The 23,347-nt window shown below is 40.9% G+C and overlaps 1 protein-coding gene across 2 annotated transcripts in view; it reads right to left on the reverse strand.

Moving 5' to 3' along the window:
* The window catches only part of RORA (RAR related orphan receptor A), a 700,343-nt gene that overhangs the window by 14,697 nt on the left and 662,299 nt on the right, over window positions 1-23,347 (reverse strand). For both annotated transcript variants that reach the window (XM_080807980.1, XM_080807981.1), the window contains 2 exons: window positions 19,809-19,894; window positions 2,134-2,275 (listed from right to left, as the gene is read on the reverse strand). In XM_080807980.1, coding sequence (XP_080664106.1) covers window positions 2,134-2,275; window positions 19,809-19,894 — 228 coding nt within the window. The remainder of the gene's footprint in view (window positions 1-2,133; window positions 2,276-19,808; window positions 19,895-23,347) is intronic.

Raw genomic sequence — 23,347 nt, forward strand, 5'->3', positions numbered from 1 at the left:
TTGGGAACCAGAGACAACCACCTGGGAGATTTGTGTCCTGCCAAGGAGAACGTGCTGTCCCTTTACACACAGGAAACATATGAGTGGGATCCTGATCAATTTCCAGAGTCCACAGCTCGGGTAACAAACTTGGGGCTGGTTAGGCAGCAATCAGGCTGCTCTGAGCTCGGATTTCAGGCCTGTCATTGTACAAGCCCCAACATTCACATCAAGCCCATAACATGCCTTGCTACCTCTGTGCTAAATCTCCAAGAGGCATACAGAAGGCACCCCCCTTTTTTTTTTAAAGACTACTCCAGAACTCCCAGAGGGATTGACAACCATGGGTAAAACTCATTTTGCTAATACTTTGAATTGTGTTTTAACTTTTGCCTTAATATCAACAAGAGTAATTATACTATACTGTAAATGAAATGAGAGGATCAGTTCTTGAGAAAACACACACACAACTAAAAACACACACACAACTTGTGACCTTAGCATATAAGTTCATATATAAGAGATATGCCTGACTTTGTTGGTTTAGTGCCTCTGAAAGATGAAATCCTCAGAATTGCCTATCACAGGCATTTCTGAGTATGTAAGTTCTGTGACTTGCATCTTCCAATGCCCCAAACTTAATTTTTGTTCCTACATATTCTTAGTGGCCATCCCGTGCATCACTATTGACGTATATCACAGCTCATGCCTGGGCTACTCTACAGGCCCCAAGAACATCTGATCATGCGGAAGGCAGGCTTTCAGAACGCCTGCCCAGCATTCTGAAATATTTTCCACAGGCTGAGATTCCACTGGAAGAGATGTTTCCTTCAAGGGGATCTCTTAAGAGAGCCAGCATGTATGTTCGTAAAAGTCCTAAAATGTACCCACTATACTTTCTGCCCAGTTTCCTTGTATAAGAGTAACTGTCTTGAAATCTGGTGTTGATTATTCCACTCACTTAAGATAGTTTTCCAGGAAGATCTTGAAATGTTTGGCAATTGCACGATAGATGGCCTCTATTTCTTTAAATAGCTTCTTTTAAGGAAAAGAACATTTGTCTTTGAGCCATGATTTGCACTGTTTTCACACATTCTGTATGTACAAGTATGGGACTTTCTCTTTTGTTTTGAGACATATTTTGATTTGCCATTTGATTTCTTATCTGGTCCACTGCTTGTACAGTACTGTGTTGTATAGTTTTTACATATTAATTATTTAATATATACATTGTGGATTTCCCAGCTTTGTTTTATTGTTGATCTTTAGTTTTGTACCATTATGGTTGGAAAATATGCTTAGTGTGATTTCAATTTGTGACATTTGTTATGTCTCCTTTTATATGACTTCACCAGGTGATTCTTCTGCGTGTACTTGAGGAAAATGTGTATTCTATTTTTCTTGGACGGAATGTCTTACATATATCCTATAGAACCGTGTATTCTCAAGTTTGCCCTAAGTAAAAAATGTTCTTGTCAGAGAAAGAAATAATAACTTTAACTGAGGGTACCCTTTTAACATAAAGCATATCAGAGAGGAGGAGGGCTGGGAGATGGGTGAAATAGTCAGTGAGCCTTAAGGGGTGTATGGAAATGTCACAACACTGCACTGTATACCTGAAATTAATATAACACTGTATGTTAACTACACTGGAATTAAAATTGAATAACGTAATAAAAAAATTTAAAGAAAACCCCCAAATACATGATTTTGATTTGTGATTCAAAATATCCAGTTAACACAAAAGCTAATTCATTCCAACTGCCAATAAGCTTTACTAGTTAGTGTAAAGCATTAATAATTAGCCTTAACAGTTAGCTCTGGCTTGTGTTTTTTACTGGGGACAATGTCTGTGATATGTTTAATATGTTTATTAAGGCCCTCAGATGACATGTACCTTCAATCAATTCATCAACCTGTAACGTCTTAAACATCTAAAATAGGAAGGTATTCTGACCACACAGGTGCTTCTCTGCCATGCCACCCCCAACCCCAGCGGGCTCCAGTGCATTACGGAGGAGGAAGTAACTGTTGTGGGTCCCACAAGGCCTCCAGAGGTGAGGTGGAGTGGGGGAGGGGCAGATCTGCGTCCAGGGTTCAGAAGGCACTTTCACAAGCCCATGCTACTGTACAACTCAAACTACGAGTGCTCACCATCTCGAGACATCCCTACGGCAAGGCATTTCTGTAATCGACAGTGTTGGCAGCGGTTTCTACTGGTTCGATCAATCAAACAGTTCTTCTGACGAGGACAGGAGTAGGTGGCATTGCTCTGCTGACTTCTCCTGAAAAAGCCCTGTGATTCAGTTATAAAATATAAAACAGGTTAGTGTCAGTGTGAGCTGTATGATACTAAAGGCAGTACACTAAGCACTGAATGGCATTAATGTTTAATGGAGAATTAAAGTCATAGCAGATCATCCAGGAGACCACTAATGACAATAAAGCCACTTCTTTTTCTTGGGCAAAATTGATCTCTAGAGCCTAATCCTCTGTCCCTTACACATGTGAAACTTTCTTTAACTCCAACAGATGGCTGCCTGTGTGATTAGGCCCTGTTCTTGACTTTTACTAAGCAAACCATGTGCTTGATGGACTGGTACAAAGGCACTTATCTTTAATCTTTACCTCCAAAATATTTTTAGTGGAATAAACAAAACATTTCTCTGGAATGTCCAGAGGTATGGAAAATCCTACCTCAGTGTAACTCATGATGGCTGCAATCCTGATATCCTGGGTTGTCTCTCCTAGCCAACTGAACTCTGTCTACCACACTCCACACATCTTGCATTCCCTGAGACAGACTCTCCTGCCCCAAGAACTCAAATGATACTTGGATGGATTATCTAGTCAGAATGGGAATACTTGTCAACCCTTGAGTTCAGAGTCATGGTCTTTATTTAACAAATCCAATCCCATGTTCATTGAGTTCCATTTCCTTGCCTTTTTGTTTTGTTTTGTTTTAAATTAAGATTTATTGGGGCACCTGGGTGGCTCAGTTGTTAAGCATCTGCCTTTGGCTCAGATCATGACCCCAGGGTCCTGGGATCCAGCCCCATGTCGGGCTCTCTGCTTGGCAGGAAGTCCGCTTTTTCCTCTCCTACCCCTCTGCTTGAGTTCCCTCTCTTGCTGTGTCTCTCTCTGTCACATAAATAAATAAATAAATAAATAAATAAATAAATTTAAGATTTATTTATTTATTTGAGAGAGAAACTGAGTAAGTATGAGTCGGTGCAGGGGGAGAGGGAAGGGGAGGAGAATCTCAAGCAGGCTCCCTGCTGAGCATGGAGTCCAACTCCGGGCTTGATCCCAGGACCCAGGACATTGTGACCTGAGCTGAAATCAAGAGTCTGACACTGAACTGACTAAGTCACCCAGGTGTACCCTCCACTTACTTGTTAAGCACTGTTTTGGAAATGAGAGGGTATGCAAAGATGCCTGAGGAGCTACTGACCTCAAGGATTTCATTTACTCATTCACTTTTTCATTCATTCACTCTTGCTAACTTCTTGAGCTGGATCCTTACTACATCATTAATGTTCCGTGTTCATCCTTTCCCTGAAGCTGCACACTTTCCTTTTGGTTATCTTTTAGAATAAGTTTTGCTACATAGTATTTGCATTACCAGTCATTTGAAAACACGCTCTAATTTTCAAAAGACTTCTTCTTGATACATTATTTAGAAGCATATTTCTTAATTTCTAAATATATGGGGGGGTTGGTTTTTTTGTTTTTTTGCTTTTTGTTTTTGACTTAACTCTTAGTGGTTTTGCAAGCTAGGGAGGTACTGAAGAAAAGGAAGGTAACCAGAGTCCTTTCCATGACCCAGAGCCATGAAGGGTACAAAAGAGCATTATATATATATATATATATACACACACACATATATATATGTGTGTGTGTGTGTGTGTGTGTGTGTATACACACATACATATATATAATGTATACACACACATATATACACATATATATACACATATACACACACACACACGTGTGTGTGTGTGTGTGTGTACACATACACACACGTGTGTGTGTGTGTGTGTGTGTATACACATACACATCTTCAAATCCTTAATGGTAAAGATATATAACCCCAATAAAGGTGACACCAGTGGAGAGGGGAGAAGTAAAATCCTGAAGAACTGACAGAGTAGCAGGCACAGTCACAAAGGTACTTTTTCACCAGAAGATTTTTCTGGAGGTCAACTTGGCCGTTGTATCAAAATCCTTAGAAATATGTCTATTTATTGAATCAGTAATTATCCTTTAGGGAATATATTTTAAAGGAATATTAAGAATGGTATAAAGGCTTATCTACAAGGATGTTCATCATAAGTACAGTCTGAAATATAAGAATAATTTAGAAAGATGCTAAATGTCCTACATTAGTGAGTTGCAAGAGTTATAGTGGATATCCATATATTCGGAAACCAGTAAAAATGGTATTTCAGAAATACAATTACTGATACTAAAAGGTGATAAAAATAAAGGATCTGTTTATCTGTGCTTTCTGATTTTTCTACAGTATGTACATTGAAAGGTATGTGAACTACACAGGAAGAGCAATCTACTAGATCTGCTTTCTTTGTGAAGAGTTGGTGACTGTGGGTTAAGTCAATGGCTAAGATGGATAGGATATCAGTTCCCACCTCTTTGTTTTGGAAGCCAGCCTAGAATGGGAGGGGGCAGGGCACTGACCTATCACCCACTCTTGGCTGTCTGCCGAATTACTCACTAGCCTAAACATGGACAGGGCTGGGGGTCCAGGGTCTCAGACTGTCTGATGTGCTTTCAGTCTCCCTTGTATTAAGTCTGGCCTCTTCTGTGAAGCAATCTTACGTTTCTCAAAATATCTAATGCTGTGGGCTTTCTTGTTTGTTTGGTGTGGTTTTTTTCTTCTACAAAAAGGAAGTGAGAAGAAGTAAAGCTTTCTTTGGAGATTAATGAAGAGAATTCAAGAAAATAAAAATGGTAACAGAGGCAGATAATCCTTAGAAAGAGATACTAGAGGTCAAGGGTCTAGGTATTCAGTTTGTCTGAGATACATAATCTCTGTCAAAGCTGCAAAGTGTCTATTCCTTGAGACTCTACCTTTCTTCAGACCCTCCATGTTTGCTGTCACCACAGGTGCCTAGGATCAGGAATTACTTGATTTTCCTTGAGCTGAGGCTGAATTTTGCTTGCTTCACAATGAACCTGCTCCATTTTGTTCTATGATCATCAAATATGGAGAATGTCTGAGTGATCTCTTCTTATCTGAAGGGAAGCAGTACTCACGGACTGGCACGCTATCTCCTGATCCCTCACCTACAGATCGAATCACAGCATCTGTCACCTTTCCTCCTTGGTTCTTCCCCCCATTAAGAATTTCTTCTCAGAATCCTCTCTGGTTTCTCCACTTCCTTCAAAAATATGAAATTCTGAACTAGATACAGCTCGTGAATAATGGTTGGGTCATTAACAAAAAAGATGCTACTTTTTAGTTTCTACTTATCAAACTCCAATTAACATCAACCATTACTAATGAGTTCCAGAACAATGGCACAGAAGCCATATAAATCCATCACTTTGCTCTATTACCAGTGAATGCTGAAAAGGCATGATGATGACGATGATAAGAGAAATTTTATTTATTTATTTCTTAAAGATTTTATTTATTTGACAGAGAGAGAGTAGGCAGAGAGGCAGGCAGAGAGAGAGGAGGAAGCAAGCTCCCTGCTGAGCAGAGAACCTGATGCGGCTTGATCCCAGGACCCTGGGATCATGACCTGAGCCAAAGGCAGAGGCTTTAACCCACTGAGCCACCCAGGCGCCCTGATAGAGAAATTTTAATTAGTACTTGTGTTAATCATATATTTTTATTCCATATTTTTGATGCTTTGACATCTTGGGGCCATATGACCCAGAAGAGATTACATTTCCCAGGACTAGCTAATTCCTAGAGATCACAAGCAACTTGTCTGGAAGCACACTTTTCATAGACAAACCAACCAATCCAGAGCCCCTACACCCAACCACCTCCTCGAGGAAGTTCTCAAACTCTGGGCCACTACCGTCCCGCCCATTTTATTCCAGTACCAGATACCAGACAGCCAGGGCGGCCCCTAGAGACCAGAGCTGTCTAAATCTAGCCAATCTTAAACCTGCTTACCCTGCCTTGCCCATTCCTTCCTATGGGAAATCACAACGAAGTCTCCGTGCATTCTGTCCCCTTCTCCCTTCTACCTCCTGACTGAGCCTGCTACTTTCCACTGTGGCCCCTCCTGTTTCTAGGGACCCGTGAGTAGGAAGCCTTCTTCCTTCGTGATATTTTTGTGTCTGTGTGTTCTACCTACCCGATTCAAACAAATCCCAGGTATCGTTAAAACAGTGCTTATTATGTGCCAGGCACCCTGTGCTTTATGTGGATGACATTCCATAATTCTGACGAGGGCAGTGTGAGGAAGACACTTCCATCTCCTTGGTTTTCGGTACAGCAACATTCTCAGAGGCCCCACCTCTAGCAGGGAGTAAAGGCAGGATATGAATTCGTGTGGTTTAATTCTAGAACACACACTTTCATCCTTTTTATTTTGTCCTTGCGTGTCAAAAGGACTCCCACTTGGTTATTCTCAGAGAGGGCAACCGTTAAATTAGGCAGAGACAGGTATGAATAAAGTAGCAGAACTGATCTACTCTGAAAGTGCTGTTTTCCTTCAGGTTAGCCCTGTTGGCAGGACTAACAGCCCCTGCCCAGGCATCTTCCAGATTCCTCCTTCTATGGCCTGATGTCGGTTGGAGTCCCCGGAAAAAAACAGTCTCACGAACTCACCGTTTTCCCTCATTTCTGACCATAGCATTAGGTCTCCTTTTATTCACCTTATTTATTTCTAAATTATTTGGGGTCATTTGGAAAACAAATAAAATACCACCACCACCACCACCACCACCAACAACAACAAACTTAGGTCAAGGACACTACATCACTAAAGACCTCTATCATGAGAGGTGTCTGAGTAATTAAGCCATTAATTGCAAGACAAATCCACGAAGCATTCCACACAGGCTTTGAGCACTGAGGCTGGAACTAAGGTCTTCAAGCTATCAGCTCGGAAGAGAACTATACTTCGTTAGATGGCTCAGCTCTGAAGCATTTGGGGAAAGTAGGCAAGCGAACAGACACACCTTGCTCTTCACAACACCATTTATTCTACACGGAGTCAGCAGAGCAAGTGGCTGCTGAAAGTTCTAGTAGTGGCCAAGAGCCAGAGAAGGGATCCGGCTTTTGGACTGAGGCAACAGAGTCATGCCCAGGAGGAGAGCTATCACATACCATGTGGGATGGGTCAAGTAGGGTTATAAGGTAACAGCTATGAAGGAGAGAGAGGTTAAGCCTGCATGACTCAGATAAACCCTGAACTTTACATTTCAGACAGACTGAGGGCTTGGTCTTCCTTCTCTCTCTCTCTCTCTCTCTCTTTCTCTTCATTTCAGCATTCCTGGCGATTTCTCAGGGCCTTAAGGATTTGGGAAGTTAAACTAAAATATTTAAAGCTAAAGAACACATAAGAGGGAGGAGGATTAGGAGAGCAAGAAGGAAGAGGAAGAAAGGTAGAAAATATGGTCAGTATCTTCCCACCTAAAGGTAGAAATATATTCATGAATGTAGAAGCGGGATCTCTACTGACAGGGAGCAATCCTGGAAAGGGTCCCAGTGCGAAATGAGTGAGCTGAGACACAAGTTCTAGGGCTTGGGGAGAATGAGGCCACACAGACGGCAGGGACAGCACAAGCCAGTGCATTGGAGTTTGGGGTAGAGCTGAAAAGGTATGTATAAAGAGAGAAACTGCTGAAGCTATGAGTTAGCTAGAAAAAACTATTAAGTTCACAGTTTTGGAGTTTTATTGCCAAAAGATGAGCTAATTAATTACTTCTTTGGCTTTCTTAAAAGTTCACTTTCTATGGATGTCGAGATACACGGAGATGGGCCCTTGTGAACATGGCGGGCTTGAGCAGAAAGCCACCATGATGAATTTCAGGGTAGTAGAACCTGGTGGGACTGTGGCACACTACCGCCACCTAGTGGTGCTATACCAACATGCAGTTACTGCAAATGGTTCATTAGAATAATACCAGCAGCCTTTAGAACTGGAAGAAGTTGACAGATTATCAGGCTCAAAGGTTCTCAAACAGACGGTGCATCAGAATCATGCAGGAAGCTTTAAAAAAATACACCTGAAATAGACTGCACCAGAACCTCTGGGGAATATAGTCCTGAACATACATACAGTTTGAACAATATGAAGGCGCCATTTTGCAGGCCGAAAAAAAAAAAAAAGCATATCAATTTGTATGATAAATATTTTAACAAAGCTTCCTGAAGACTCCACTGCCCTCCCCATGTTAAGAAGCACAGATCTACTCTAGTATTCTTAATTTGTAGATAACAAAAATGAAGCTCAGAATGGTAAGTATAAGCGCTGACACTCAAAGTCCAGTGTTCTAGTTTTAAGTACAGTCCCCTCTCACTTAAGTATCTCTTCTGAACTGTTGGGCCAAGAGAAGTGACATCACACAATCCTGACTTCCTCATACACACCATCTATATCGATTTCCACAGACTGTAAGAGAACTCTCCAATGTTTCCTCCCTTAGCCTTTCAAAGTGCCTTTCATGGACTTTTATTTCTAATTTCTGCCTTCGTCCTCTGGAAACTTCGAATGCCTAACTTTTGATTTTACTCTATGATTGTTCCTCACTCCTACTAGTTTGGAGTTCTCCAGGACTGGGACTGAGGCCATGGCGTACGGGAAAAGGCTCATTCTAGATTGCAAGAGGTGAGTATTAAAATTTTAGGAGTTTGGGGGCACCTGGGTGGCCCAGGGGGTTAAAGCCTTTGCCTTCAGCTCAGGTAATGGCCAGCCCAGGATCCTCCCTGCTCAGCGGGGAGCCTGCTTCCCTTCCTCTCTCTCTGCCTGCCTCTCTGCCTACTTGTAATCTCTGTCAAGCAAGTAAATAAAATCTTAAAAAAATTTTTTTTCAGGAGTTTCGTGAACCAATTGTTAAACATAACCATTATTAAAAATTAACTTATTATTATTTTATTATTTGGTCTTTCCATGTTCCTGAGGATATTTACATCAGTTACATCTGGACAGTGGGAACACTACACGATGGTGTGCTATGTTTTCCCTACTCTGCATTCGGTGAGGGGTCATGTTGGGAGGCCTGAAATTGACCATGTGCTGGAAGTATCTGTACCATAGAAACTGCCAAAAGCTACAAACTGGGAGTTGATTTATTATGCCACTTATTGTCTAGATTTAAAAAATGATAAAGAAAACAATAATGCAGGTCAAAGGCAGAAGTATATAATATCTGTAGCCATCACTTTGTGAACAGCACAACAGATGTGAGGAAATATTCTTCTAGTATTTAGAAACTATTATCTGATTTAGCAAAGAGGTTGTTCATGTCATCACTGGTGAATGAGTGAAGTTCTGAAACACATCTTCCTTATTTCACTTTCCTCTTACTCATTAACGCAAATGAAAATATCAACATTCATGGTGCCACCAGTCTTTCATCAAATGCAACCACAGGTACGGATGTAGGAGTTCAGCAGAAATTACTGAGAGCACTTAGCGAGAATCACTTGTCTATATGAAGTTTATAGGGTAGGATATTGTAGATTTTACTATTTGTGAATTCTGTGACATTACATCAGTGACATATACATTGAAGTTATGTACATACTGATAGACACTGTTTTCCAAACTCAGTTGTTAAAAACTGACCAGCATGTGACTGGACTGAGCACAGCCTTCTCCGGGTACCCATCAGGCTGTCTGAATGAATCCTCCCTACTTCAGATGGGCCTCTACCCAAAGTGACTTTCTATAGCCCTGTCACCACCCGCCCTCCCTCCACACAGACACACACATTCTTCAGTCACTTCAACTGAATGGTTTTATCTTCATTCCAAAACAGAAAATATCCCAGCCTACTGCCCATTTCCTGGCCTCGTCTCCTCTGGTGTTTGCTTGCTCAGTCAAAAGACTGACTTCATCCTAATTATTCAAGGCAGAACGATAGGCTTCACTTCATCCCTACCGCCTCCCCTCCTGCACCCACGCGGTCACCATATTAGGCTGTTTCTTGCCATCTTCCTAGTTCTCAAATCCTTCTACTCTTCTCCATCTTTATTGCAATTTTCTCAAGTTTATATGCCTACCATCTCCCAAATTGGTTACTATACAGTCCCCCAGCTGGTCTCCCTGCTTCCATTCACATTCCCTCCAATCCATTTTCACAAAGTTACTGGAGACCTTTTCTCAAACATCAACCTGATCGGGTCACTTCCTTGCTTCTTAGCCCTCAATGGCTCCCTACTGATGACCAGGCTACGACCACCTGTCCAGGCAACTCTCTCCTACATTTAGTCCTCTACTCAAAGACACACTCGGGCCATGCCTAAACTGCTGTGTTCACGGTTCCTCCAAGGGCAACCCCCAACTCTCCCACTCTACCCCCACTTCCAGAAGCTCTCCCTTCTTTTCAGGATTCACAGAGATAATCACTTTCTCTGACTTTGCCCCTCCCAGGGCTGGTTGGGGGGCCCATCCCATGTGCACCCTTATGGCCAGGTCTCCCTTACTGATTGCTTTGTTTCTTTGTTTCCAGGAGCTAACCCAGTACTTACAGAAATCAACAAATGCTTGCTGAATGAATGACCAGAGGGAAAAATCACAGTACTAATTAAAAACCGTGGTGACAATCATATGCTGAATACCTATTCAATACCAGGCACCGTGTAGGACACTTGCCAAACATTACCGATCTGCAGTTCATATCGACCTTGCAAAGCAGGTATTTCTCTGTTTTACAATGAGAAATTTCAAGTACAGAGAGGTTAAGCCATGTGTCCGAAGTCACGCAGCACATAAGGGGAAGAGGCAGGATTTGAATCACTGAACCCTAGATGCGCCTTATTCCAAATGCCACAGACTTCTTAATATAGTCCCCCAAAAGCATCAAGACAAACACATAGGGCAGATTGAACAGAACAAGATAAACAACAAAACCAAACAAGCCCCGAAGTCCCACTTTTCAGGTCTGTAGCCAAAGTTCCATATAATGTTTTAGACATAGGAGAGGGAGGTGGCATTTCACAGAATATCAAATACCACGTTTATATATGGGTAGGAAAATATTTTCATTTGCTGGATCTACTTAATAAAAAAGCTTTGAAATATACATGGCATTTCCTATTGATGTTATTAGTAGTTTTGCCCAGAAGTGTGGGTTGGCTGGATGGAGAACTACGGGTGTGGTTGGAAAGGTGCTCAGAGGGTCTTCTCTCGGGCGGGGGGTTCCCCTCCTGTTTGGGGCTCCTTCTCAGTAAGGCAGAGGCTGAAATGCTGATCTGATGTTTGGTCTTTTGACAATTTTCACTTAATGAATTGATTCCTACAGTTCATTAACATACCCACTTCCACTTCTGTATACACATATGTCTTAATTAGCTGTTCATTGGCTGTTTAATTACAAGAAAACAGCTGACAGCTGCCTTGCTGAATTCTAATGGCAGACGCTTTGGAACGGCTACACATTTGCTTTTGACAACCAAGATTTATTCATAACTCTATGATTTATTATGAATGTTCCTATGCCTGCCTGAATTATTGTATTTTCCAATACAACTAAAAAACTGGAATTTGGGGAGACTGTTGTAGTGGGTGTATGTCTCCCTCTCACAGCAGAGAATCCCTTCTGTAAACGACGAACTGTTACACATTTATTTCTCTGGGGAACTTTCTGTTGAGAATATTCAGAAACGTGGGGTCGGGGGAGGAAGAAGAAATATCTTTGGATATTTAAGTATTTAAAGTTAAGGAAGAAAATAACTGTCAATTTAATTTTACTGAGGGATAAGGAGAGGGCATGAATAGATTAAAATCAAGAGACAGGAAGAAGCAGAGGAAATGGTAGAATTAAAAAGGGGTGGGGAGCAGCAATCATAGTCCTCAAGGAAGCAAATGAAGAAGGGAATTTGTTCTTTCGGAAAGAAGAGGCAAGCTCATTCGCAAAAGTTTAGCTGGTACGGCTCTACATTCATACAGCTGGCAGCAATAAATCATGGAATCATAGATCTCCTGAACTACTCTCCCCTTCAATAATGACTGGCCTCCCTGTAGAATTGTATGTGCAAATGATCTCTGATTAAAACTGACCTCATGTGTCATATTTGGTAAGTGTAGATGTCTGCTTTGCCGTCCTGTGATCCGCCACACTCAGACTCAATCCAAATGAACACATTCCACAGCAGTGATCCCCAGGCAAACATGAGGAGCCCTGCCCCGAGCCAGACACTATATTAGAGCCCCACTGACAACAAGGCCACAAGCCCAGCATTGTCTACGAGCTGAGGAAGGGCAGCAGTTACTGGGACATGTTTAAGACCAAAACAAAGCAAGAGAAAATACAGGAAAAAAAAAAATCCAAATCATCTTGATGTACGTTGGGGTTTCATACATTCTACTACTTGTGCATCTCATCACAGGATTGGAAGAGGGAATGAAACGAAGTATTTTTCTCATCACCTGGTATATAATGGCACTGAAACTCTGATGTCACAGGATGCAGGAACAGCCACATCTAATTTTCGTATTGAATGGCTAGCTCTAATATTGGGGCCAGGGGTTATAAAACATTAAAATAAAGATGTTGGGCATGAATATATCAATGTAAAAAGCGGATAAAATGGGTCCAAAGCTAGTGACATTTCCCGACTGAAATAAAAATATTAGAATCCTCTAAAAACCAATTTGAGACTAAATGGAATATTTATGGGCATTTCTTTTTGGCCTAATACATACAAACTCCAGAAACTGACTTAACTCTTTCAGGAAAAAAAAGGGGGGGGGGGATAAAAGTACCAATTTTGCATTCTGGATATCTTTGAAAAGGCTTTTCATTGTTGTTGTTTTTAAAATGTATTTGACAGAGAGAGACACAGCAAGAGAGGGAACACAAGCAGGGGGGAGTGGGAGAGGGAGAAGCAGGCTCCCCACTGAGCAGAGAGCCCAATGCAGGGCTCGATCCCAGAATTTTGGGATCATGACCTGAGCTGAAGGCAGAGGCTTAAAACTAAGCCACCCAGGCGCCTCAAGGCTTTTCATGGTTAATCTCAGACAGCATATTCCCCTCTCCTTTTTGTTTTTGTTTTTGTTTTAATTTAAATTCAATTTAGTTAACATATAGTGTATCATTAGTTTCAGGGGTAGAATTTACTGATTCATCAGTGATTCAGTCAGTTGCGTATAACACCCACTACCTCAAGTGCCCTCCTTAATGCCTGTCACCATTTAGCCCATCCCCCCACCCACCTCCCCTCTAGCAACCCTCAGTTTGTTCTCTATACTTAAGAGTTTCGTAAATAGTTAATGCAAAAGAAAGTACTCCAAATTCTCCCTTCATTGGGTGGAAAAGGAAACTTTTTAAGACATCGCCTTAAGCATATTAACTGATGAGTAAGTATTTGACAATCAAATGTTCTTACCCAATCAAGAGCAAAAGGTCTTTTTTTTTTTTAAGATTTTATTTGTTTATTAGACAGAGATCACAAGTAGGCAGAGAGGCAGGCAGAGAGAGGGGGAAGCAGGCTCCCCGCTGAGCAGAGAGCCCGACATGGTGCTTGATCCCAGAACCCTGAGATCAGGACCTGAGCTGAAGGCAGAGGCTTCAACCCACTGAACCACCCAGGTGCCCCAAGAGCAAAAGGTCTTAAATGTATCAGAAATCAATCCTATCAACCCTAATACTTGATTGTATATTATATTTTAAAAATTGTAATTGAGGAGTGCCTGGGTGGCTCAGTGGGTTAAGCCTCTGCCTTCAGCTCAGGTCATGATCTCAGGGTCCTGTGATCGAGCCCCACGTCAGGATCTCTGCACAGTGGGAAGTCTATTTCCCCCTTTCTCTCTGCCTGCCTCTCTGCCTACCTGTGATCTCTGTATCTCGAATAAATAAATAAAAATCTTTTAAAAAAATTAAAATTGAAATTGTAGATCCAAAAGGATATACATAAAAAACTGTTTCTATTGTGAGATAAATTTTTCATCATCATCATGAGCAGTCACTGTATCTAATGATGAAGCCAGGAATGGAAGTGAAATGAAAAACAGGACCATTTCTCAAAGGAAACCTCAACTGGTGTCATTTTTCTATAAGCACTTCAGCATTTTTATCCACTTTGAAGACTGAACCTCAACCCTAACATCTACAGCCTCTTGTTTTATTTCTGGCTTATTCCTCTTTCTGCCCATTCCATGGCCTGGCCCCTCCTCCCGGGCAGGCCTGGCTCAGCTTACCCCACACCCTCTCCTACTGCTCACCCAGGGCTGGGACTAAATTCTGTTCTAAGAGCTCAGAAACAACTTTAGTGACCGACCTAAGCTCCTGCAGGCCTGGAGTTTAGGTTTTTCTGAAATGCAATATTAAAGGGATGACCAAAGCTGGTACACTGTTCCCTCATTATTTCAAAAGAACAAGTAGGGGCTCCTGGATGGCTCAGTTGGTTAAGCTTCTGACTCTTGGCCTAGGTTGCGGACTCACGCTTGTGGGATCAAGCCCCAGGAGGACTCTGTGCCCAGCATGGAGTCTGCTTAAGACTTTCTCTGCCCCTACTTCCCTCATGCTCACATGCAAATCTTTTCCTCTCTCTCTCTCAAATAAATAATCTTAAAAAAAAAAAAAAAGAAAAAAGAACAAGTAAAGTATCTTTCTAATAAAAACCTTGGTATAATAGAACCTTTAAAAAATTGGCAATGGCATACCCGCTATCCACAGAAAGTGACCCCTTGTTCCAGTCAACCAGGATTATATGTTGTCCCTAAAAGACAACCAAGACTTTCCCACCTCCAGGTTCTTGCTGCCTCCTGGGTATGTGCTGTTTGTGCCACACCATAGACTGTAGCTTTACTTCAGGATTTAGTTCTTTTTTTATATATATGTTTTAAATACACTTCATTGAGACGTAAATTAAATACAAAAATGCACCATTGTGACGAGTTCACCTTGATGAATTTTGACAACGTGTACACCTGTGGAACTACCACCATGATCAAGGTGGAACATTGCCACAAGCCACAAAAAGTGTCTTTCTCTTAGCAGTCATTCCTTACCTCGGTTCCAGGTTACCACATCTGCTGTCTGCCATTACAGATTTAAAATTTAAAATTTTTGCTTCTTCTAGAATGACACAGAAATGCAATCATACAGTACCTATTCTTTTGTTTCTAGCTTCTTTCATTCACTATAATGTTGTTCTGTGCACGTACCGTACATCCTCTCTTATTGCTAAGCGCCACTCCTTTCTATGGCTCTTATTCTTTTATCCATTTATCGGTTGATGGGCATTTGGATTGTTTCCGGTTTATGGCCATTATGAATATTCATCTGAAAGTCTTTCTACGACAGCTGCTTTTGTTTCTTTTGGGGAAACGCCTAGGATGGGTCGTTAGGTCATATGTTAGGTTGATAACTGATATAGTTCCATCTTTTTTCAAAGGAGCTGTACCATGTCACAGACCCTCAAGTCGTGTAGGAGACTGCAAGATTTGCCAGTCTCTCTGCATCATCATCATGTTTGTTTTAGGCAGTGGTTTTGCTCTTCTTCTTGTTTTGTTCTATTTTAATTTTAGCCTTTCAAATGAACAGGTCATGGAATTTAAATGCAAGTTAATGCATTTAATACATTAAATGCATGGTATTTAAACTGCAGTTTTATGTACGTTTCCCTAATAATTAAAGATGTTGAGAATATAGCCACGTGTTCACGGGTTCCTTGTCCAGCTTTTGTGAAGAGATTGTTCAAGTTACTGTATCTTTTTATTGTTTTGTTTATTTTTAAATTTGTTGGTTTTTTCTTTTATTTCTTCCAGTATATGGCTTGCCTTTTCATTTTCCTGATGATATCTTTTGAAAGGTACAAGTTTTTAATTTCGATTAACTCCAATTTGTTCTTTTTAAAAATAAGGCGAGGACTTCAGTGTGTGGTCTGAGCAATATTTGTATGTCTACTCTTACAAAAATACATGATTTCCTGTAGAAATATTATAGACTCACGTTTTATGCTTAGGACATTCTTTAAGTTAATATTTGCCTTCAGTGAGAGGTATAAATGTGAAGTTAATTTTTTTTCACATGACTGTCCAATTGTTCCAGAAATATTATTTGAAATGACCATCTTTTGTGCTCGCTTCGGCAGCACATATACTGAAATGACCATCTTTTTTTCATTGAATTCACCTGGCATCTTTGTCAAAATTTAATTGACCTTAAATGCATGGATCTCTTTCTGAACCGCCCCCTCCCTTTTTAAAAATTTCTTCTGGTTTATTAAACCTAGGATTTAGTTCTTACATTGCCCCTGTGCAGACCTCATCTCTGCAACTACACCATAAATTGCTTGACATGGTCAGGTCCTCTGGATATAAGCACTTACAGTGCTTATATAGTGCCTGGCCCCAAGGGGGTGCTCATATTTTTGTTTTTAATAGCAGAGTCTACATAACAAATAGCAAATGGTCACACACAAAAAATCAAGACTGGACCCATACATGCTCTGGAAATGATATCTGACTAGCGCAGCATGACTCAAGTGTATGGAATTTGGCTAGCAGTGATTCTAACAGCAGCCAACAGTTACTGAATGACTGCTGGATGCCTGGCACTTTTCTCGGTGCGTTACCTAACTGGGAAGTAACTACAATGTCTATCCTCATTTTACAGACGGGGAAAATAGAGGCACAGAGAGGTTGGGTAGATGCTCATGCTGGTAAAGCAGAACTGGGCTTCAAACCCAAGCAGTCTGGTTCCAAATTCAGAGCATAAGCATGCTACAATACTGTCTCTCTACAGGGAAGCAAAGGGGACTTGGAGAGGGTAGGCTGGGAACACCCAGGAACCAGAGAAAAGAGCTACCAAACTTGCATCATTTTTGAGGCTTATGTGCAATGCTTACCTGAGCAAATATGTGGTAAAATAAATAATCATTTCAGCAACTAAATAGGTTCTTTGGTTTCTTAGGGTTTCAGGTGGTTGACTTTAAAATGCAATTTAAAATACATTCATAAAACGATGAACTCTGAAATGACTGAATCACTTTCTTTTCTTTTCATTAGGTATCTATTTATATACATAATTAGAAATTTTCCGTATGTCTACTGATCCTATCACAGAGATAAATTATTTATAATTTATGATGCCATAACCACCTTCACCTGGTTAGAGCATGATAAATCATTAACATCACCGGTAAAAGCAGAAGTCTCTTGACTTCACCACAGCCAGAAATAAAAATATTAATTACAGCAGAGGGAAACTATAATTGCACAGCAAATACTATATGCATCAAATATAAACACATACCACTGTACAGGTCCAAGACTGGGCCCAGTCTGTCAATAAAATTAAGTTTTAATTGTTTGTTTTGGTGATTTCTGTTGTACAAAGTCAATAGGACAGAAGAACAGAACCACAGATAACCATAATACACTTCAGCATCGGGGCTGTACAAGATCAGGGGAAGGAATCTAGAAAATGACAATGATAAAATGCCACCTGCCCTTTGTTTTCTTATGGCTTTAAATTTCATCATAAATAAGTACCGGGGATAAAAAGAAAACATGCATTGTTCCTGCCTATGTAAGCCCAGTGGTTCTCAGACAGTCCCGATTTTACTGAACAGCATGTTGTTCATAAATCTTTTGCACTGTTGCGTTATTTCACACAAAGCAGCCCTCATCCCCACCCTGGCCCTGCCTCAGACGCCGACCTGAGGTGCTCACTTTAGTCGGTACCTAAAACCACACGTGGCATTCCTAAAAGCCTCGGAGAGAGTGGCCAGTTTCTCGGGGCAGAATGAAAGGTCACCTGGTTAATGCCCAGAACCCCGTCCACTGAAGGGCTTAACTAGATGAGATGCAATGCACAGAGTCAAGTTTGCTCAGAACTTCTGCTAGAGGGCCCTGGTGTCTGTACACGCTTCACCGGGACAGGCTGTGCCATCCTGCACCTGGACAAGAAGGTCTGGGTGAGGGTGAGGGGTGACAGGTGCCCAGCCACATCAGCAGAAGTAACTCTGAAAGTCAACGGGATGACAGTTGTCCCCAGAAGGGATAAGCCAGGCAGCTGATTTCATTTTGTTGACTATTATTTACTTAATTGATTAATTTTCAGGGCGGGTAAGCTGACAAGTAAAAGTACATCATTTTTTTTCTCTTGGTAATCTAGAACCTGAGGCCCTGAGGGCTGCTATAAAGAGGAACAATTCAAAATCCCCTTTCAGAGATGCCTGGGTGGCTCAGTAGGTTAAGAAACTGCTTTCAACTCAGGTCATGTTCCCAGGGTCCTGGGATCGAGCCCCACATCCACTCCTTGCTCCGCAAGGAGCCGGCTTCTCCCTCTGCCTGTCACTCCCCCTACTTTGTGCTCTGTCTCTCTGACAAATAAATAAATAAAATCTTATAAAAAAAAAATCCCCTTTCAGTAGCAAGCCCCCTATTTCTAAAAGGCAGGTGATGAATAAAAAGTATGTTTGGAGGTATGTAGAAAACCCAAGTGTCCCCAAGATGGGATCGGTATGAAACATCTGTACGTGTACAAAGCAGCACATGTGATGATGAGTTAACAGTAAAACAAAGACTTAAGGAAATTACGAGGCCAACCTCCCTGAAGTCTCTCAGTAGTTATTTGGGTCTGAGGGTGATTTTGTATTTTGTGACATTATATTTTCTAATTTCACTGAAGGAAAGCTAACCAAATGCGTGGATTTTATTTTATTTATTTTTATTTTTATTTCTTTTGCCGCAGCCTCAAAATGCCTTAGGGCTAATTCAAGCCTGGTTCAGTGGCAATCAGTTGTCTCAGAGGCCGGCTGCATGTTTAAATAGCTTCTCGCCTATTTATTTTGCACTGTTTTATCCTGTAAGCTGTCTCAAGGCCCTTCCAATATAAGCAGGAGGATTTAAATCTTAATAAATTGAGATTTGAATAACAGAGGCAATCTGGGTTTGGAGGTTTTGAATGATTAGGATAAACATCTCTATTCCGAATCTCAAATTATGCATGTGCTATAACACATTGCCCTCGATCGGCATCCGTAATAATTAAAACAGTAACAACAGCAATAAGAAAGATAATATTTAGTTTGAAACAGCACTTTTCAGTTTATAAGGAACTTTTATTCACAGTTTTTCATTCTATCCTTGGAATAGTTCTAAGAGGTAGGAAGAACATGTGTTATGCCCACTTGATAGATGAAGAAACTGAGCCACTAAAACATTAAGACAAGCCCACAACAAGAGGGGCACGGGATGGCACTAGGACCAGAACCCAGTTCTTTCCAATGGCTTTGCCATAATTTGGCCAGATGTATCAACATATGAGGCCAATAATAAGATTTTCAATCACATTCTGATTAAACTACTGGAAATACCTTCCTATAAAGCTTTTAACAGGGACACTACAGAAATCCAGAGTCATTTCTTTTTTAAAAAAGATAACCAAAGGGATGGTTTATCTGTTCTATCAATTGTAGGTTTGGAAGTGACAAACAAGCAACGCTCAAATACTTTTCTCTAGCCTCCTGTTATTTTGACGGAAGACATAAAAATATATATGACATGCTTAATTGTAATTTAACACCAAAATATTTATTCTGTCCTGTCATCTCTCATCACTCAAAATGCCGAGGAGCTGAATTTTCAGACACAGGAGAAGTCACATCACAAAGACACATTCTAACATTAATAGAAACAACAACAACAATTAAAAAGGCTTACCTTGCAGCCTTCACATGTAATGACACCATAATGGATTCCTGATGATTTGTCTCCACAGATCTTGCAAGGAATAATTTCAATTTGAGCTGCAACAGAAGCACGCAACCAGTTAATTACATTTTCTTTTAAACACCTTATAAAAGCGTTCCCTGATCAGCATTTGTATAGTGAAAACTAATAACCTGCTAAACATTATACTGCATTAACTATTCATTGCTGAACTGTGAGGGTCCCCCTAGAGCCCTGGACTAAATTATGGCTGCTCGTTATATAATAGCTTTCGGGTTATTAAAATGGGTCATTTGAGAAGGTGTTTAAGAACCCACAAGAAGACTGGAATCAGCATTTCAAAGCCTTCAAGAACTGGAGAGCTCGCAGTTTAGGCCTCAGAGCAAAGCAGATACTAAAATGTTTCCTCCGATCTCATTTTCCATCATTATTTTTAAAAGGTCATAAATCTGTCTTGGCTGAGCATTATAGCTCCACCGGTAGGGAAAAATATATATACTCCAGAAAGTTAAGACTACTTAGGAAAATGATTCAATTCAAAATATTAATAAGTTACATATGCCGGCAAGTTAAGAATGCCTTAATCATCTTTTTTAATTAATGTAGTTGGCATGTGTTAAAAATCAGTCCATTTGTGTACGATCAAAACCTTTCAATCATAAAGTTAATATCCTATCTGAATTTAATAATGGTGAATCCTAACAAATAGTATGTGTAGTTTCTCAGTTCTTTATGTTGGAAACTGATTGCCTGGTACAGTGTGCATAGGTTTCTAACCAACAGATCACTTGAAGATGCCTCATGTTGGAAGACCGCCCAATGTCTAATAGATATCACACCGAAGTTCTCAAATATGACAAAGCACATTTCTAAGCAAACACAATATACCTTGAGCACAGCTGGTTGGAAAGGACATAAGTAAGGATTAAAAAAAATAACCTCAGCAATAATTAGACAAAATGAAGTTCTTGGCCCACTTATTAAATATGACTTATATGTGAAATAAAGAAGACCAATACTGAGCTGTATACGGAGGGTGGCAATGTTCACCAGTGTACCCAGAATATCCCATTACACTGTTTTATTTTCCACAGTTTTCACTATGGCTATCATGTCAGATTACTAAATCACACACACAAACACAACTGTAAGAGCGTAAGTGTACTTCATTTTCATACAGCCCCTACCTAGCCCCATGCCTTACACAATGCAATGACGTATCCAAGGAATATCTTGCATCTTGTGAGTAACACACACATGCATACAGCCCGCTTTTCCTTCCAGTATAATCCCATATCCTGGAATAATCTCCACAACCACTTACTCTGGATTTGATGTGACGTTTGCATTCAACACTCAGAAACAGTATACATTAAATTATTGGATTTAGCCTCATTATAAACCATGTGTACCTGCTGACTTCCTTTCCAGGGGCCTAGTACAAGTACTGTGATGACTTTTTAGGGAGTACAAGCTATTCTAGACGGAGAGTCCCTTTTCATGTCTATCATTTTTTTTAGATTTATTTATTTATTTTCTAGAGTTAGGGGAGAAAGAGAGAGTGAGCGAGTGCGGAGGCGGGGGGTAGGGGCAGAGACAGGGTGAAGGGACAGAGAATCTTAAACAGACTCTATGTTGAGCACGAAGCCTGACATGGGGCTAAATCTTATGAACCTGAGCTGAAACCAAGAGTCAGACGCTTAACCGACTGTGCCACCCAGGCATCCCTCACAACAGTCACTTTTTGTGTTGACATAGTGAGCTTCACTGTCCAGTTAGAGACTGCTTAAAGTTTCACATCCAATATATTTTCCATAATGGGTAACTCTTCTAATACATCAATAATGGTGTCTTTGTATACTGTCTATTCTGAGCTCCACAGCCCAATGTGTGGTAAGGTCGCATTAAACAAAAATGATAATTTCTAAGTCTGCCTCATCTTAGTGTCTTGTTTGATTTCTTCAAGGAAATTCTTTATGAAATCTGAACTCTAATGATGCTTCACATTGATAGCCCCCCTCCGACACTTTTAATAGAGTCAAGGCCAAGTTTTGTGTCACATATTGTCTGTAGCTTTAGACAGAGTTACGTCGAACATTTTTGAGACACAAGAGCCATGCGGTGGTATAGACATTCTGAAAGGTGCTATCAGCTGAGAGTGATGGCCTGGATTTTCCCACAGGAATTAACTAGTCTGTAATGAGAACCAGCCTCTCCCACCCCAAGCCCTAAGGAATAGAATAATTAGGCAACATAAAGTACTTGGACCACCTATTAAACAAAATTTATATGTGAAATAAAAAGACTGACACTGAGCTGCTTCTGCTTATGTCTTACCTCAAGCCGTAATCACAGAAATCAGACACAAACAAACTAGGCTAAACCCTGCAGTTTAAGTAGGCATCAAAACGATGTGAGGCAATTAAAGCAGCCTCAGTGCTGAGCTCCAGACCTTTCAAGAGTTACCTTCCTTCCAGCTTAACAATGGAGAGATCAAGCACATCTATTTATTTAGCTCTTCATAAGTTACGAAGGCCCTGGGCAGACCATATTGGGAACACTGAGTAAAACTATCTGGATCGAATGGAGAATAATGTTTTGCTCTTCATTCTGCCTGGGCTCCTAGTGGATTACGCATGAGAAATGAAATGGTAATGTTTAAGGCAGGGCCAAAATGCCTGCCAATGACTGCTGTGATCCTACACGTGATATGGAGATCTGGCATGGAGGGGTCTGTTCATGATGGCGGTGGCCCTGGGATCATAGCCTGGCACTTCTGCCCTTGGAATGACTCATGGCCTGGCTGCGGGGGCGGGAGGTGGTAGTGGAAGGGAAGGCGGGAGGGTAATGGTAGCACAGACCCAGAGTTTGGTGTCACCTGCTGCACTGATAGGGCTGCTGGCCTGAGTCAGGCTCCTAAACTTCACACCTTCCTTCAGCTCCCAGGGTCCTAGCATCTGGAGGGCACTCAAGCTGAGACTTATTTCCCAAGATTTATGGAGGTTAGGATGCTTAATATGAAAGGATTCACTGTAGATTGACCTGTATTTTCAAGCAGGGGCCATGAGCTTCGACCTTTAACCCCCACCGTGTTTGTGCTTCGTTCCTGTGGACAATGTTGGCCAAAGAATGGGAATTAGAAAAGCTTCATTAGGAATCTCATGGTAAGGTGATGGGAGGGTTCTCCACAGCAAAGTTCAAGTATTCTGAATGGTCAGATTAAACCATTTGACTAGCTTACCCTCTGGGTTGGCTCTCTTATCTCAGAAGACAATCTGAGTTGCAAGGGCTCTTTAGGAAATGATTAAAATTCACCTGCTCCAAAAAGCAAACTCTGTGAATGTGATCTGATCACATGTGTTGATATTTCCAGAAAGCAAACATTTGCAGATTGGACCAGGGCACTTCACTCAACCTTCCATTTAATCCAACAATGCATAAAAGCCACTTCCCTCCACCTTTTCGTCAATTTACATTAGTCAAATATATCAAAGAGAACAACAACAACAAAATGCCTGGCAGTATTTTTT

The sequence above is a fragment of the Martes martes genome (assembly GCF_963455335.1).
Source record: "Martes martes genome assembly, chromosome: 7".
NCBI classification, from domain to species: Eukaryota; Metazoa; Chordata; class Mammalia; order Carnivora; family Mustelidae; genus Martes; species Martes martes.